This window comes from Petaurus breviceps, unplaced genomic scaffold, assembly GCF_028583685.1.
Source record: "Petaurus breviceps papuanus isolate PSGF00001 unplaced genomic scaffold, PetGlider_PUasm1.0 171, whole genome shotgun sequence".
Taxonomy (NCBI): domain Eukaryota; kingdom Metazoa; phylum Chordata; class Mammalia; order Diprotodontia; family Petauridae; genus Petaurus; species Petaurus breviceps.
In genome coordinates this window covers 9776723-9794193 of record NW_027185754.1, presented here as the reverse complement: position 1 = coordinate 9794193, position 17471 = coordinate 9776723, and the positions used below count along the sequence as shown (strand labels likewise).

The following is a 17471-nucleotide window of genomic DNA, read 5'->3' as shown; positions in this document are numbered from 1 at the left end:
ATTTAATGTATTTTCATCTAAAGGGTCACTTACATCTCACTCTTGTCCTGTTATTGTTGCTAATATTCCTTACAGTCCAAGGCATGGTCTTAATAATTTAATTTTTAATACTCATTTATATTTGCTAAATATTTTATAATATACTTGCTAAAATTAAAACAAAACAAAAATCCAACTATACCTTGATATGTTCCAGGGAGAACATCTCTCTCGTTGGGTAATTTCACTCCTATAACTTCAGTTTTCAATCCTAAATCTATTTCCAACACTGATTCTTTCTCAGGCTACAGACTAATATTTCTAGGTATTTCTACCTTAGTGTTCAACTATGACCTCAACTTCAATGATACATTTAAAATTAAGTTTATCCTCTTCACCCTAAAAAAGTTCACTTGAACTTCTCTATTTCTGTTAATGGAAGCTCTATCCTCCTAGCCACCCAGGCTCAGAATCTTGGTCTTTTTAAACTCCTTCTTCTCCTTTATCCCCTACTCTCTCCTGGTCCTTCCATGATGATAGTTGCATTCACAATGAATATCTATTAAAAACAAAACAAAAAACCCAATTTAAAAAACAAACAATATCATATAAGGAAAACTGAAAGAAAATAGAGGAGAAAAACAGAGAAAAAGGTTGAGAATGAGTTAGAACCACATATACCACTGTCATAGCTCTTTGGCTACCCCTGGAGTCCACAGTCCACTGGCTGGAAACCTGTCAATCCCACTTCCAAGAATCCCTTTCGTATATGTGTCTTCTTTCCATTTCTACTTCCAATATTCTAGTCCAGTCCCTCATGTTTGTTATTTGGGTGAAAGCTTCCTAACCTCATCTCTCTGCCTCTCCTTGTCCACTTGTCAATTCGTCCTGCACAAAATGACTAATTAATCTTCCCAAAGTTCATCATGTCGTGCCCCTTACTAAAAACTTCCAATAGTCTGCCACTGCTTAATGAATAAAGTCTAAACCAGGGGTGGGGAACCTGTGGCCTTGTGGCCCTCTAGGTCCTCAAGTGCAGTTTTTAACTGAATCCAAACTTCACAGAACAAATTCCCTTAATAAAAGGATTTGTTCTGTAAAACTTAGAGTCAGTCAAAAGACTTCACCTGAGGACCAGAAAGCCACATGTAGCCTTGAGGATGCAGAGCCCCCACCCCTGGACTCTAAACTCTCATATGTTGGCACTGCAGGCCCAGAATTCAGCCCCCTATTTCTAACCTTTTTTCATATTACTCATCTTCAAATCCTCAATGTTCCAACTACAACTTATTCTTCACAGTCAAACCCTGTCTCCCTTCTCCCCTATCTCATACTTCCTTGTTTCTGTGCCTTTGCTGATATAATTCTTGAAATCTGGACCTTTTTCATCTGTCCATTTCTACAAGATGAAATATACGAATTCCACATTTTTAAAACCACTACTATGTACAAAGCACTGTGAAGGAAAGGCAGCATGGCAAAGCAAGTTAAGTTCAAGTCCTATCTCTCACACACCCTAGCTGTGACCCTGGACAAGTCACTTAAGCTCTCAGTGACACAGGCTGCAGAGAAGGTGCAGGCCTGCATTTGTAGGGGAGGGAGTATCCTCACCCAGCAATTCCTTGTACCAATGAAATCACAGGTCTTGTCCTTGGTTCTAACCTGACATGCTAATCCCTGTGTGGAGATCCAGGGATAAATGAGACAGTGACTACCCTGAAGTTCCACTAAGGCCCAGCATGTCTTCCATGGGAGTCAGAAGGAAGAATGAATGTTAAAATCCTGGCTTTGTTACTTTGAGTTACCTTGAAAAAATCAATTAACCTCTTTGGACCTCTGTTTTCTCATGTGTAAAACGATAAGTTTGAACTGGACTGAATTGTAAGATTCCTTCCAGCTTTAAATCTATGATGCTAAGTCTTCCATGAACACACTAGTGAGAAGTGATTTCTTCTATCCTCTGAACGTTCATGCACATTGTTCATATTGTTACGGTATTTAAGAGTCTATTTTGTATTATGACTGTGTACATGTTTTATTTTTTTTTACTGGATTTCAAACTCCTTGAAAGCAAGGAACCGTTTATATTTCTCTATTCTCATAGCACTGAACAACATAGCTGAGGACTGAAAAAATACTGTATACTGTGCTGGAATAGTTTAGAATGGAAATCTCAGAATTCTGCTGGTTAGACCAACCAGGTCCTCATCATTAAAATGAATTATTTACCAGAAACATGGAGGCATTAATTACACATCACAACATATATATTCAGTGATAATTTATGTAATGAATATCAACTACAGCAAATGAAAGAATTTAACTATATTCAATTGCAAGGTAAATGCTGAATACTGTACTTTGTTACTAGTTTCTTTTAAAAGTAGAAGGGGGGAAGCTAGGTAGCACAGTGAACAAAGCACTGACCCTGGAGTCAGGAGGACCTTAGCTCAAATTTGGCCTCAGACTTTGGGCAAGTCACTTAACCCTAATTGCCTTGCCTTCCTCCCTCCAAAAAAATAAAAGTAGGAGGAAGAAAGTTATGGTTCTGTACTTTAAAGAGACAATGTCTTAAGAACCATAACAGTAACTGGAAGGCTTCTAAATGGCTCCCTTGGCTTGCTTGACACAGAGAAAAAAGCCCTAATTCCCTTTGCTTTCCTTCTTATATACTTTTGAATGTGTGTGTGTGTATATATATATATATATATATATATATACACACACACACACATTCAAATGTATGTGTATATATATATATATATATATATATATATATGTATGTATATATATATATATGGGTCACTGTCCAGCATTCAGGAAAAGTATAGTTGGGAATACTACCACAGAAAATGGAATCACCTTAAATGTACTACAGAAGGGCAAAGGGAAAGGTTAGTTTGAGGCATGAAGAACTGCTAACCAGCTACTGAAATGCTATTAGCAGTGTTATCTAGGAACACTTTTGAAATCCTGAGAAACAACCACAGAAGCCACTGTCTTTAAGATAAACCTAGAGTTCAAAATGATTCCAAGAACACAAAACCTTTAGTACAAAGGCCTTTAAGAGCTCGAAGGGGCCCTCAGAGATTATCTTGTTCAACATGAACCTCCTCACCCCCATCCCCTTAACCAATTTTGACAAATGAAAAAACTGAAGTAATAAGAAGTTAAACCACTTGTCCAAGGTCACCCAGGCTGTACACAGCAGTGATGGAAATAAGATACAGGCCTTCTGACTCCAAATATTGTGCTCTTTCATTATATTATACTGTCAACCATAAAACTATAGAATACAAATGAAACCAAATCTCTACCTTTGAGTTAACAATGTGGTATGTGGAGGAGCATGGGATTTGGAATTAGTATGCCTAGGCTAAAAGCCAGCTTCTCCTACTTGTTACTTTTGATCAAACTAAGGCCTCCCTTTAACCTTTCTGGGTCTTGGCTTGCTCATTTTTAAAATGAAGGAGTTCGTACAGATCAAGAATTCTTAACTTTTTGTGTCATGGCTGTGCTTTCTCCCTCCTTTCCCTAACCCCGAGCCCTCCTCCCACCCCCAAGTTTGGCAAACCATATGGATTCCTTTTCAGAATGAGTGTTCAGAACACTATCTTTTACACTTACATTTTAGTTTGTGTTCAAGAGTATATGCAGATATCTTCACTTTTGCTTGATTTTAAGCTCCTTGAAGGCAAAGCACAACTTATTTAGGTTTGTGTCTTTCTCAGCACCAAATGTTGGGTCTTATACATTCATTATAAGGGCTTACTAAATTTCTGATGAATGAATGCATACAGGGAAAGTACCTTAATATTCTTGTTCATAGTGGAATATGGACACAAATTATCCAGGTTATCAGTAATGAGTCTGTTCTTGTAGGAAAAGCTCAGTCCTTAGGTTGTTCTGAACTTTTAATATTTCAAGATCTAAAACTTCATCAGTATCTGTTCACTCTTTGCCTCAATAGACAAGGACATGCCTTTCTAAATTTAGCTAGACTAGTGAGAGTACTGAATTTGGATCCAGTTTGGGGTTGGGTTTGAATTCTTGTTCTACTACTAACTGTGGGATTTGGGGGCAATTTATATCCCTCTCTGGGTCAGAAAAATGAGGGTACTGGACAAAATTACTTGTATATCTATGAGCTTCAAATAACAAATGTCTGTCTGCCACAGGGTCCACACCCGAAGTCTTTCTATAATATATCTCTTGGCATAGCCTTCAAAAATCCTGGACCATTTCCTCTCAGGGCTGGTGGATGGTGAGTGTTATTACATCTTATTTAACACACAATAACAAAATCTTATCTGTTTTGCAGTCCACATAAGTACAGAAGTGGTAAACTACAAAATGCAGGGGAGGAATTATTAGAGATAGGTATGATGACAGCAATGAAGAGACAGCTGATAGCTTAAGAATGATGGAGAAGACAGAAAACTAAAAAAGTAATGCAGTGCACAAGACTGTACAGCAATAAGCCTGAGTCATCAAAAAAAGGCTAAATGGCATTTAGTAGCCTCTGTTTACAAAGGCAGGAAAGGGCCACAAACTACAGAAGTATTTTCAAATCATTAAAAAAATATATAACTTTATTTTTGGCACCTGAGGAATCATCTTCAATGAACTGGAAGAGCCACTTATGTAAAATGTCTCATTCAGCAAGGGGAGATCAGTACTATATTGAGGTATTGTGACATTCCAAATAGACAGCTATAAACATATATTTATCAGCCTCTTGGGTGTCTAACATAAAAAAGTCAAACATAGGAGGTGGCTAGGTGGTGTAGTGAATAGAGCACCGGCCCTGGAGTAAGGAGGATCTGAGTTCGAATTCAACCTCAGACATGTAACACAAAAAACTAGTCGTGTGGCCTTGGGCAAGTCACTTAACCCCAACTGCCCTCCAAAAAGCAAAAAAAAAAAAAAAATCATACACACCAAATAGTTTCTATTCATATTCATGGTAAAAAAAGTAAAAAAGGTGTGAAGTTCAATGAATAGTTCTGGAATGGAACTGGAATTTCTTACAAATATTTTGAATAAGCAGCTAAGGAATGTATGCTTGATGAGTAAACACAAGACTTGCTCAAGTTTATAGGAGGAGGTAGGGCACTTTTTTGGTATTTAGTAAACTTATAGGAGTGCTTATATCCCAAATTCCCATGACTACAGTTTGATTATATAAATAAGATTTTCAGAGTACTACTTAATAAGAAAAATATTCTCATGTAGCTAACCAATTGCCAAATCCTCAATATTTTACCTCCCTGGTGTACCTTGAATACATTTCCTATCATTCTTGAGATCTTTATGATTTTTTTCTTTTTCTTTTTTTGCTTTTTGGAGGGGGGAAAGCAGGGCAATTGGGGTTCAGTGACTTGCCCAAGGCCACATGGCTAGTAAGTGTTAAGTGTCTGAGGCCAAATCTGAACTCAGATCCTCCTGACTCCAGGGCTGGTGCTCTACTCACTGTGCCACCTAGCTGCCCCCAAACTTTATGATTTCTTGCCTGCATTATTGCAAGTCTGATGAGGAGACTGAAATGGGTGACACTACTTTAAAGAACTTTATAATCCTGCTTCATCTCTCCCCTTCAATCAACTCTATACTCTGCTGCTGGATCAATCTTTGGAATGAATAGCTCTGGTCATGTCACACCACTATTCGTAAACTTTCAATAGCTCCTCACTGTCTAAATTAAGTCCCAAATCCTTAGCTTGACATTCAAGGTACTCAGAAGCTCAGAGACAGAAGGACTCAGAGACCATCTTGTCCAAATGCTGTACAAAAAGAAATCACCTTGGGGTGGCTAGGTGGCGCAGTGAATACAGCACTGGCCCTGGAGTCAGGAGGACCTGAGTTCAAATCCAGCCTCAGACACTTAAAACAAAAACTAGCCGTATGACTGTGGGCAAGTCACTTAACCCCAATTGCCCTCCTTTCCCCTCCAAAAAGCAAAAAAAATTTAAAAGTAAAAAAAAAATCACCTCTATAGCATACTCAAAGAGTGGTCATCTAGCCTTTGCCTACAGACCTCTAGTGAGGGGGAACCCACTCTTTCCCAAGATAGGATAACTCCCAGCAATGTATTTTTCCTTATACCACACATAAATCTGGCTCTGAAACTTCCACTCACTGCTCCTTGTTCTACTCTCTGGGATGAAGAAGAACAAATACATAATCCTTCTTCTACATGATAAGACTTTCAAGTACTTGAATACAACTATCATGTTCTCCTTCAGTCTTCTCTTCTCCAGAAGAAACATCTCCAGTCCTTCCTACAAATATTCACAGAACATGAACTCAAGATCCTTTAGCCCCACCCTAGTTGTCTTCCACTCTATAGAATATCAATGTTCTTCCTAAAATACAGCGCCTTGACCTAAACACAGCACTCCAGATGGGCAATAACGAGCACAAAGAATAGCAGGACTGCACCTCCTCTGTCCGACACTGTGCAGACTCAGACTGTGCTAGCTTTTCGGGCTGCCGTATCATACTACTGATTCACCAGAAGCTTCAGCTGACTAAAACCCCAACATCTTTATTCAGGCTGTCTAGCCAGCCCCTTCCCCATACACTGTTGAATTTTTTTCAACCAAAGTACAAGACTTGATATATTTCTCTATTAAATCTGATTTCATTAGATGCAACCCAACATTCTAATGTTAAGATCTTTTTGAATTTTGTTTTGTATGCAACATCCTTTGGGTAAATGATTTCTCCTAGGTATGTGTCATCTGAAATAATAAAAATCATTCTAGGTTGACATTTATATAGTGCTTTATGGCTTGCAAAGTGATTGAAATACATTATCTAGTTTGATAATCTCAAAAATTCTGGAAAGAAGGTACTATAGATATGCTTTCCATTGTACACATGAGGAAACAGATTCTCACATAGAGGTGAAGTGACTTATTATTGTACATGTTAAGAGGATGGATTCAAACCCAGGTCTTCCATACTCCAAGTCCAGAGCTTGTTTTTTTTACACTGCTCCATAAAGCCTATTTCCCACTATGAATCCTATGTTCTAGTCAAACCATATGACTTGTTATATGTCCATATCCTGTGTTTTCCCACCTTAGTGCCTCTGTTCAAGTTGGTTATTTCCCCTCTTACTGGAACGCAACCCCATTCCTCATACCTCTCTGCCTTTTTTACAGACATCTGTCAAAATTCTCCCTATTCAAGGTCCAGGTCAAATAATGTCTTTTATGAAAGCTCTTTAAAGGTAATGCCTATGACTTATACAGTGGTATAGTGAATAGAGTTCTAGGCATGGAGACAGAGAGACTCATCTTCCTATAGTGCAAATCTGGTTTCAGACACTTACTAGCTGTGTGACCCCGGGCAAGTCTCTTAATCTTGTTTGCCTCAGTTTCCTCATCTGTAAAATGAGTTGGAGAAGGAATTGGCAAACTACTCCAGTATCTCTGCCAAGAAAACCCCAAATGGGGTCAGGAAGAATTGGACACAAAAAAAGTAACTGAATAAAAATAACTACTATTATTATATAGCAGCATACCTTGTACATAGCAGGCTCAGAAATACGTGAATTGTAAATAAATTCAAATAAATAATCATATACAGCACTAGTAAATTTTTATCTGGATTGTTATTTGTATTAACTATAAAAAATTATAAATGAGGTTGAAAAGGCATAATGAATACAAAGTGATGTTTGTTAAAAAGTTTAGAATTAAGAAGAAAATAAATTTTAATTACTGATTTGCTGACTTAGATGACCTCTGAGGTCCCTTCTAGTATTCTAGATAACTTTTCAAAGAGACACAATTTTATTTTTCTGTTGAGGACATCTATGTATAATTCACAGAAAGCAGAGTTTCAGTAAAAAAAGATCTTTCCCTTTAATTTTACCTTGTCAAAAAAGTTACTTAAAAAAGGTTCCTCCTTTGGGAGAAAGAATGGTGGAATTTTTACTACTTCCATTTTGTTCTAATTTGTGTTTCTTTTTACTTGAATATAACTTTGAGAACTTAATAGAAAGAAATGATGGCCAATTAGTAGTCAGAATCATGACTATTTTGTCAAATAATAATACTGAAGAATTAGTGCTGGGCTTCAAAAGAGATAAATGAATGCAATTACATTTTGTATTTTGAGTTGGGCCATTTTCTGCTCTCCATACCGCCCTCAACTGCCAAAAAGAAAGCAAAATGATAAGAAATGGTAATATCTGAAAATGAAGACAGCAGAGTTTTGCTTCCTGACTTTTGACTTAGAATTAAAATACTGACATCCAAAAGTATCTGGCAAAAAAGTACATAGTTTTCAAGTAAATACTTGCAGGCTTCACAATAAAGCTTAGATTTCTGTTAAACTAGGTTCTCCTGAAACACTGACAAGCTAAGTTGAGAGATTTGTTTTTGTTTGCTATACAGTCTTTAAAACCTCTAAGAAAGGGGAGCAGCCAGGTAGCACACCGAGTAAGAGCACCAGCCCCAGTGTCGGGATGACCTGGGGATAGAATCCAGGCTCAGATACTTAGCACCACACCCAGAAATAACTGGCCTTGTAACCTTGAGCAAGTTACTTAAACCCAATTGCTTTAAAAAGAAAAAAAAAAACAACTTCTAAGAAAGGGCGGCTAGGTGGCAGCAGTGAGTAAAGCACCTGCCCTGCCCAAGTTGGGAGGACCTGAGTTCGGTTTCGGCCTCAGACACTTAACACCCACACAAAAAACTAGCTGTGTAACCATGGGCAAGTTACTTAACCCCAATTGCCCTCCAAAAGGCCAAAAAATAAATAAATAAAACTTCTAAGAAAGAGGAGACACATGTATAGTACTCTAGGAAAGGCTGTTTATGATTATACAATTGCCTGCATTTTCACCAACACTTGAAGGGATGAGTGTTAATGTTTATTTAGATAGGATTTCGGAAGGCATGCTTTCTGAGGCAGATTTAAGCTGCCTCACCCTGAAAATTTCCTGGAAAAGATAAAGTTACTGATTCTAAGAGCAAGAGGGAGAAAAACCAGCACTCTACCTGGCTGTTGCCAGCTAAGTGGTCGGAAACAGGTGTCGTCTAGGCCACGCCAAGAGTGCTATCGTTTAGAGAATTAAAAGAAAAAGATAACATGAGGAGACAGGAACTTGACCTAAAAGGAAAAGTAAAAAGGAAAAAAGTAGTTCAACTTCCAAGACCTTATCCATGTTTTTCATTGTTTCATTGACTAAACAGGACACTTCATTTAGATTATCAGACTAAAACATGAGTTAAGGTTTTAGTGGCATTTCAGTCTTCAGGTTAGTCAAGAAAGAAGGCTTAGAGTACTATCAATTTAAATTTCTACTTAACTGAAGTGACTGGATAGATTTGTTCATATTTAATGAGTTTCATGGGTGGGGGAAACTGAACTGAACCATTCAGAGATCTAATTTTACTACATTAAGTCAAATTTAATGGAATTCCACTATTTAGTATCTGAATTGGTTCACAGTCAGACCATATGGACATCAAGTCATTCACTTTGTCTCAAGATTTCCTATCAATCCAGTGCACACACACTTACACAAGAGGCTGTCTTAAAAACTACAGGAAAAAATGGCCCCAGTTCCTTTAGTGGTACAGAGGCAGCATGTTAATAATCAGCCTGACTAGGATTTAGTATTACCCCTCCTTTTTGATGTTGCCCATATCCAAACTAACAAAAGTAGCCCATTCCAGGGGGCATGGAAGTGGTAGGCAGTGTGTGCATGCGCGCGCACACACACAAGAAAAAGAAAAAATAGTGGAAGGAAAGCGAATGAAAGAAACCTGGATCCCCATATGCATTTCTTAAGCTTTCTTCACTGTTTCTATCTTATCTTCCTCCTACTTCTGGGACAACTGCTCTGATCCTGAGTACAAGTGAGTAAGTCTTTCCAACTGATTCTCTATAGACTATTACCTGATCCATCAAATTTACTTGTAAGATGCTACCTATTCATGGGACGCCATTTGGCATGATCAATTTAGGAACAAAATAGCTTCTTCCCTTCCATGAAAGACCTTTCTGATCTAATGAAAAATGACACTATGTTTCAGATAAAAATATAAATGCCAAAAAAAGCGTGCCCTGTAGCTGCTAAAAGACAGAGACAACAAAACTCGATGAAGTTCCACTTCTTTCAACAAGGATTTTGTGAGAAGTCATTCATGGAAATTGAGTTTCAACACTCACTTTCTCCTTCTAAATAATAAATCAAAAAACAAACCCAACAACAAAACATTAAACCATTAACTACTCTACATTTCACCAGAGCTTCCTGAACTTCAAATTCACCAATGCATTATATGTTTATAATCTACACATGGACAATGAAGTGTCCCATTCAAGAAAAGATGCTAAAAGATTTAGCAAAACTAGAAAAGGAGACCTTTAGAAATCAGGAGAATTGTCAAAAGAGTATTTATTAGATTATATTAATTCAAGGTGAATAAAGCTCTTCCCAATAATGACAAAATATTAGACAACAGAAAACCTGCATGTTAATTAGCTCATAGATTTAAAATCTGTTACAAGTGTTTCTTGGCACAATGTAGCCATGTGCTATTAAAATAAAGTGAAGTGAATCAATGCTGCCTAAAACACCAAAATTTAAAACAGAAGATTCAGCCACTATAAAACACCTAAGTTCCTAAAGGGTTAAAAATGTTTAAATATCACATTACGGGAAACTGAAAAAACTGAATTTAAGAGATAGGATATACTTTAGATTAATACCAGTACCCTTTCAGTGGTTTGACTGACAACAAGAACTTAAAAATAAGATTATGTATATACTACAAAATGCACAGAAAACTTTTATGTAATAAGGAAGGAAGTAGAAGGATTAAGCAATCTAAAAACTGATGTACAAAAGAGAATGACAAAGCTGGAAATAACACAGCCAGTTTTAAAAATCAGATAGGATGCCTTTGCTTAAGTCATTCTCATCCTAAAGTTACATATCAAAAAGAATCAAAGGCATAAAATGATTAATATAATTCACATTATCTATCCCAATTTAAAAAACTGAATAAAGACCCATAATATCAACAATGCATTTCATATTAAACTACCTAGTCATCCCAATTTTGGTTGTTAGACAAAATAGTTAAGTAGCTTCTGGTTCTCTCTTAAAACAGTTTACTTTTCTGATAATGACTGTGAAGAGCTCCTATTTCCAAGTTACTGTATTTCTAAATTATGGTAGTCTACTATCATCCAAATAAAAAGGCAGCAGTTATAGAAGTTTTTGACAAAATAATAGTAAAATAGATGCATCTGAATTTTACATTCAGAAAAAGATTGGTAAGACTTTTCCTAAGAAAAGTCCTTGCTGCTTACTTCTTTGTACAACCTTATTGGCCTATTGTTCAAAAACAAAAAAGGAATTTTCTTAGAAAGTTGAAGGTAGTTATGGAAATGAGACTAGATGGGAATGAAGAGACCTGAGTTCTCTGGCCACTCTAACATGACCTGAAGCCAGGTACTTAAACTCCTGGGCATTTAGCTTCCTTCTCTGTAAAATCAGGAGGTTGGACTAGATTATTGAATGAGAGAATATCTGAGTTAGAAGGAACCTGAAATATCATCTAGTTCAACCCCCTCATTTGTTAAGAGGAGAAAACTAAGGCTCTGAAAGAGGTGAAAATAACCATTGCCGCTATTTATTAAGCACCTGGTCTATAGAAAAGCGCCTTCTGGGCAGAGTGAAATAAACACCTGGTCCTATATCTCAAGGCTCCGAGAGTCATGGCAAGTACACCATTTCCATCACCACATCATCACCAACTTAAAAATGAAAAGTGTACAAAGCACTAGGGAAGAGAACAGCAGAGGCAGAGATCACTTTGCACTGGAAAATAGGAAATGATTCGAGAACTTCCATGTCTTCAGACAGAAGCCATTCTAATCGTCTTTGTGTCATTTAGTATATATGTAGAAGGGAGCTGCCCAAGGTCATTCATTCAGCTAAAGCTCTTGTAGCTCTGAAACTTTACATGAAATATATTTTCTTATCATGTAATCACTCATGAAAACAAATTACCAGAAATATTTCTTTTAAAAGTCAGTGGCCAAAAAAACCCCCCACAAAACTGTCAACAATGACAAAGGAAAACCTTTATCTTTTTAGTTATGGACAACTCATAGTTAAAGGCTGTCTTATTTAAATAAGTGTTAAACTTTTTAACTGTATAGTTAGTTACTAGAACTATTATTTGGTCACTTTTTAATAAGAGATAGTTTAGGAGAAGTTAGGTGGTGCAGTGAATAGAGCACCAGCCCTAGAGTCAGGAGGACCTAACTTCAAATCCGGCCTCAGACACTTAATACTTACTAGCCATGTGACCTTGGGCAAGTCACTTAACCCCAACTGCCCTGCCTTCCCCCCTCCAAAAAGCAAAAAAACCCCCCACAAAACATAAGAGATAGTTAAAAAAAAAAGGTGACCTAGGATGTAGGAAATACATTTGACAAACACAAAGGTCCTCTCTATGAAAAGCTATTTGAGTGCAGTTAAAAAAAAATCTGTAGGGGCAGCTAGGTGGCACTGTGAGTAAAGCGCCAGCCCCACAGTCAGGAGGACCTGAGTTCGGATCCGGCCTCAGACACTTAATACCCACACAAAAAAACTAGCCATGTAACCTTGGGCAAGTTACTTAACCCCTATTGCCCTCCAAAAGGCAAAAAAAAAAAAAAATCTGTAGACATCTTCCAGCTTTCTAGATGTGTGGGTGGATAAATGTGAGTTAAATCCCAGTTGACACTTATTTTAATAGTTTTTTCCAAATAACACAACTATAATTCTTCCCTTTACAAATTTTACCAGGAAGAAAAATTCTGCTAATAGGAAAGGCCAGAAACAAAGCTTGAACTAATGAAGCAAAACTGTATATAAAACAGTACCTATTACTAAAGCACATCGGGCCAAAACACTTTTGATATTCCAAGGTTTTAGAAATCTATGTAATTATTCAAGTATGGTTCAAGTAAGGCAAAGCAACCAATCCATTAGGTATTATTTAGATCAATTCAAACACTTGAAAATTTGTGGTACAGTTAATAAAGATTAACTATACTTACGCAATTGCAACATTGCTCCCATCTATAACAATGTGCCTTAAATCTGATCTCCCTGGTTCATTTTTTAATTCCAGCTTGTATGGTGTTTTAAGAGTATCCCGGAATCTTTGAACCCCAGTAACTGAGGAATCAATACAACGATTGGATGGTCCTGCCAGCTTATTAACGTTAGAAACTGAAGGGAGAAACTGGGGTGGAAAAAAAGGCATCGGAGGGAAGGGTTGGCAATTTGGCTTGACTTGGGAAGAGCTGCAACATCCTAGCTGGCTTTCACATATAAGATTAACATTATTCTTTGGAACTGTGATCCCAGTTTTTGGAAACAAAATATTTTCAGGAATAACTGGTACTCTTGGCTGGTGACTTGGAGCTCCTCTGGCAACAAAATCTAAGTCTGTAAGTACTCCCTTGTCATTTAAGAGCTTCTTTAAAGGGGAAACAGAAGGTGAAGAGCCATCCATTTCTACATCTATGTGGGGAACATGGCTCTGGGTAGAATTCCAATTTTCTGCTCTCTGTTCTGCTGGAACTGAACTAGCAGTTTTCATTTTGCAGTTTGAGGTACCTGGTTTTTCTTCTATTCTGAGAGGTGACTGAGATTGTTCTATTACGTTTTGCTGCATGTGATCCTTTGTTTTCTTTGGAGAAAAATTCATTTTAAATTCATTTTGACTATTGTAAATACCCTTGCTTTTGGCTTCAGTGACCTCCAAGCACAAAATTGAAGTGTGCCTAGGGAAGATTTCTTTTTCTTCCTGGAACTTTCTGTTTTCCTTTTCAATTTCTTCTAAAAGTACTAAGGGTTCTGTAGATGATCCCTGCTCCTTAATAACTTTTTCTACAGTTTCCTGGGAGTATCCCATGGTTTTAAAAAAGTTTACCAGGATGTTATATTCCATTTCCTCAGTAGTGTCTTTTACATCAATGCCTAAATCTTCAGAGATTGTACAGGAATCAGAGAGCAGGTTAATCACCGTGCCAGCAGTCAATTTCTCAGTAGCAGATGGAGGGTCACTCCCCTGAACATTTTCCAATGAAAACTGCTTCTTCGTGTGTCTTTCTTCAGTATCAGAAGACCTTCTTTTGTGACATATCCTCTCTTTGGAAACAGATTCTTTAGGTGGAGCTACACCATTTACAGGAACAAAAAGAACCTCTGTGGAACCAGAAAAAACTGTGTCCATCTGTTTTGTAAGCTCAGAAACAGGGGTCCCTGCTTGTTTTCTTTCATCCTCCTGAAAAACTTGCCCAACACTGGACATCCTCAGCTCTTGGATGCCATTGTGGGTAAGTTCTGTTTTACTATCTGTAAGATCAATGATATCATTATCATCATAATCTAGTTCATATGAATCTTCACCATGGGTAAGATTTAGGAGTTCTTTCTTCAATGAACTGGGCAAAATCAACAAATCCATTGTATATTTATCTGCATGTGATTCAACAAATTGTTTAAACTGCTTTTTCACCTCTGATTCATTCTGAGTATTTGGTAGACTCTCATTGTTTTCAAAGAGCTTCACAAATTGCTGTATGTGACTTCTGGCCATGACAACAGCTTCAGCACCACCTCTGATACTAAGAACACCAATATCCAGAATGGACATATCAGCACATGTATCCTGGATCAAGCTCTTAAGAAATAGGTTCTGTGCCCCAACAAAAATACAGTGCATGTCCTTTGGATAACATTCTCTTTCTTCTAATTCAGGTTCACAGATTCCCTTGATGAATTCCTGTAAAGATTAAAAAAAAATGCAGTTTAAAATCCCCTTACAGTATGCAATAAATGACGTGTAATAACAAGCCAATTTGGAAAGAATTAATAAACATATTTTCATCTAATGAATGGGGAAAAATTTTATTTTTAAATTAAAATTTTAAAATACTTCTTGCTTTCATCCAAGATGGCTTTCTGAGTGGAAGCAAACCACCCAGTTCCCAAACACCTACTCCAATATAAAATTTGAAATTGACATCAGGCTGAATAATGATCAAGAAATCTAATGAGGGGCGGCTAGGTGGCGAAGTAAGTAGAGCATCGGCCCCTGAGTCAGGAGGACCTGAGTCCGGTTCCGGCCTCAGACACTTAACACCCACACTAATCTTGGGCAAGTTACCCCCAATTGCCCTACAAAAAGCAAAAAGCAAAGAAAAAAAATCTAATGAGAAACTATAGTAAATAACTTCTACCCCAAGCTGCACAATAACTCAGTCAGAAGTTCACAGACAACAGGAAAGGAGCTACAAGAAAAGTTAGAACAAGCAAACAAATAAATGCACAGTTTCCTAGTACTAACAGAGATATGCCAAAGATGTGTGTAGCCTGAAGGGCTCTGTGTAAGGAAGCAAAATGATGGGCTCCCATGAAAAAGTCCCAGGAGGGTTGGATAAAAGACCTGGGGAATTGTACACGTTTAGCAGTGCTCAGTTTTAGACATTCCAGATGTTGAGGGGCTGTCCAGTTCCCTAGAACTGTTCTGACATGCCTTAGAGGGCTCTAAATATTCAGCCTTTTGAACTTCAAAGATCAGAGTGTCTAACCCTGGGAAATGGAGGTCAGCAAAATGAACCAGGTGACCCAAACAGAGACCAAGCAGGGCTGACAAACCCAACCAAAAAGTACAGCAGGAGCAGAGTCTGATCTTGGCACAAAGCCTCAATTCAGAAAATGAAGGTATAGAGAAGAATAAAACAAATATGAAAAAGTTGCTGCGAATCTTAAAGAGATCCCCAAAAAGCAGCCTAGGAGCAATCCATAAGTCTCTAGAAGATATAATTCAAGAAAGAGATACAATTAAAGCTCTGGAGAAAAAAAGTGTATGGAAAATAGCTTAGAAGGGAATGTGGGAAAACTCACCCAAATAATGGATTACCTGAAAATAAGACTAGACCAAACAGAAAGCAAGGATTCTGTTAGACAGCAAGAAATATTAGAACAAATGAGAAAATCTAATATACCTGATATAAAAAAAAAATGACCCAGAAAACAGGTCAAAGAGATAATTTAAGAATTATCTGACTTTCTGAAACATATGTATATGTATACATATACACACACACACACACACACATATATATATAACTAGACTCTACCTTTTGAGAAATGGCAAATGAACACTCCCTAGCTCTATTAGAACTAAAAGACAAAAGTAAAGATAGGAAAAAAAAAACCCCAACCCACAGATTATCCTCTGAAAGGCCAAAGGAAAATTCCAAGGAATTTTGTAGCTACAATTGGGAGGTCAAACATCAAAGAAGAAAATACTGCAAGTATCCAGAAAGAAGTTAAAATACCAAGGAACTACAGTCAGAATAACTTAAGATCTGTCAGTCTCTTGGGCAGGTAGGTGGTAAAGTAGATTAAATGCTAGGCCTAGAGTCAAGAAGACTCATCTTACTGCATTAAAATCTGGCCTCACGGGGTGGCCAGGTGGCTCAGCGAGTAAGAGCACCGGCTCCAGTGTCAGGATGACCTGGATTGAATCCCGGGGTCTGATACTCAGCACCACACCCAGAAATAACTGGCCGTGTAAACTTGAGCAAGTTACTTAACCCCGATTGCTTTAAAAAAAAAAAATCTGGCTGCAGACAATTAATAGCTGGGTGACCCTGGGTAAGTTTTTTTTAACTGTTTGCCTTAGTTTCCTCATCTGTGAAATGAACTGGAGAAGGACATGGCAAATCACTCCAGTATCTTTGCCAAGAAAACCCCAAATGCAGTCATCAAGAGCTGGACATGACTGAAACACATGAAGAAGAACAATGCCAGTTTCTACTTAGCAAATATAGGCTTACAATCAAGAATAATTTTTCTTACAAGGGAAAAAAAAGACCTTTGGTGTTACAGAGGACTTTTCAAGCATTTGAAATGTAAGCACAAGTGTCAAAAGAAATCTAGGAAGGTAAATTTATTTGAAGACTTGGAAGGAGCTGCAAAAATGACCTTTTTTTGGGCAGGGGGGGCAGGGCAATTGGGGTTATGTGACTTGCCCAAGGTCATACAGCTAATAAGTGTTAAGCATCTGAGGCCTTATTTGAACTCAGGTCCTCCTGACTCCAGGGCCGGTACTCTATTCACTGCGCCACCTAGCTGCCCTAGAAATGATTTAATACTAACATTTTAAAGGAGGAGAAGAAACAAATGTCTCTTTAAAACCTTAATGACTTCAAAGGGCACTGAGGTAGCTAAATAAGAAAAGTAGAAGACTGTGAAATAGATTGGTTTTATTTCAATAGCTGAAAGAGGAGGATGAAAAGGGTAAAAGGGTTAATATACTAGTTTAGAAAGGAGGAAGAATGGGGTAGAACTTGCTATTTCTCCTAACTGGGGTATGGAAGAAAAGAATTAAGCAAACATGAAAGATGTGTGTGTGTGGGGGGGGGGGTGGTTGAGGGGATTAGGTATTAGA

General features: G+C 37.6%; 1 protein-coding gene across 1 annotated transcript in view; it reads right to left on the bottom strand.

The window, feature by feature from the left end:
- The window catches only part of N4BP1 (NEDD4 binding protein 1), a 71359-nt gene that overhangs the window by 13150 nt on the left and 40738 nt on the right, over nucleotides 1-17471 (bottom strand). Inside the window, exon 2 of the mRNA XM_069082547.1 lies at nucleotides 13060-14795. Within this exon, the coding sequence (XP_068938648.1) occupies nucleotides 13060-14795 (1736 nt within the window). The remainder of the gene's footprint in view (nucleotides 1-13059; nucleotides 14796-17471) is intronic.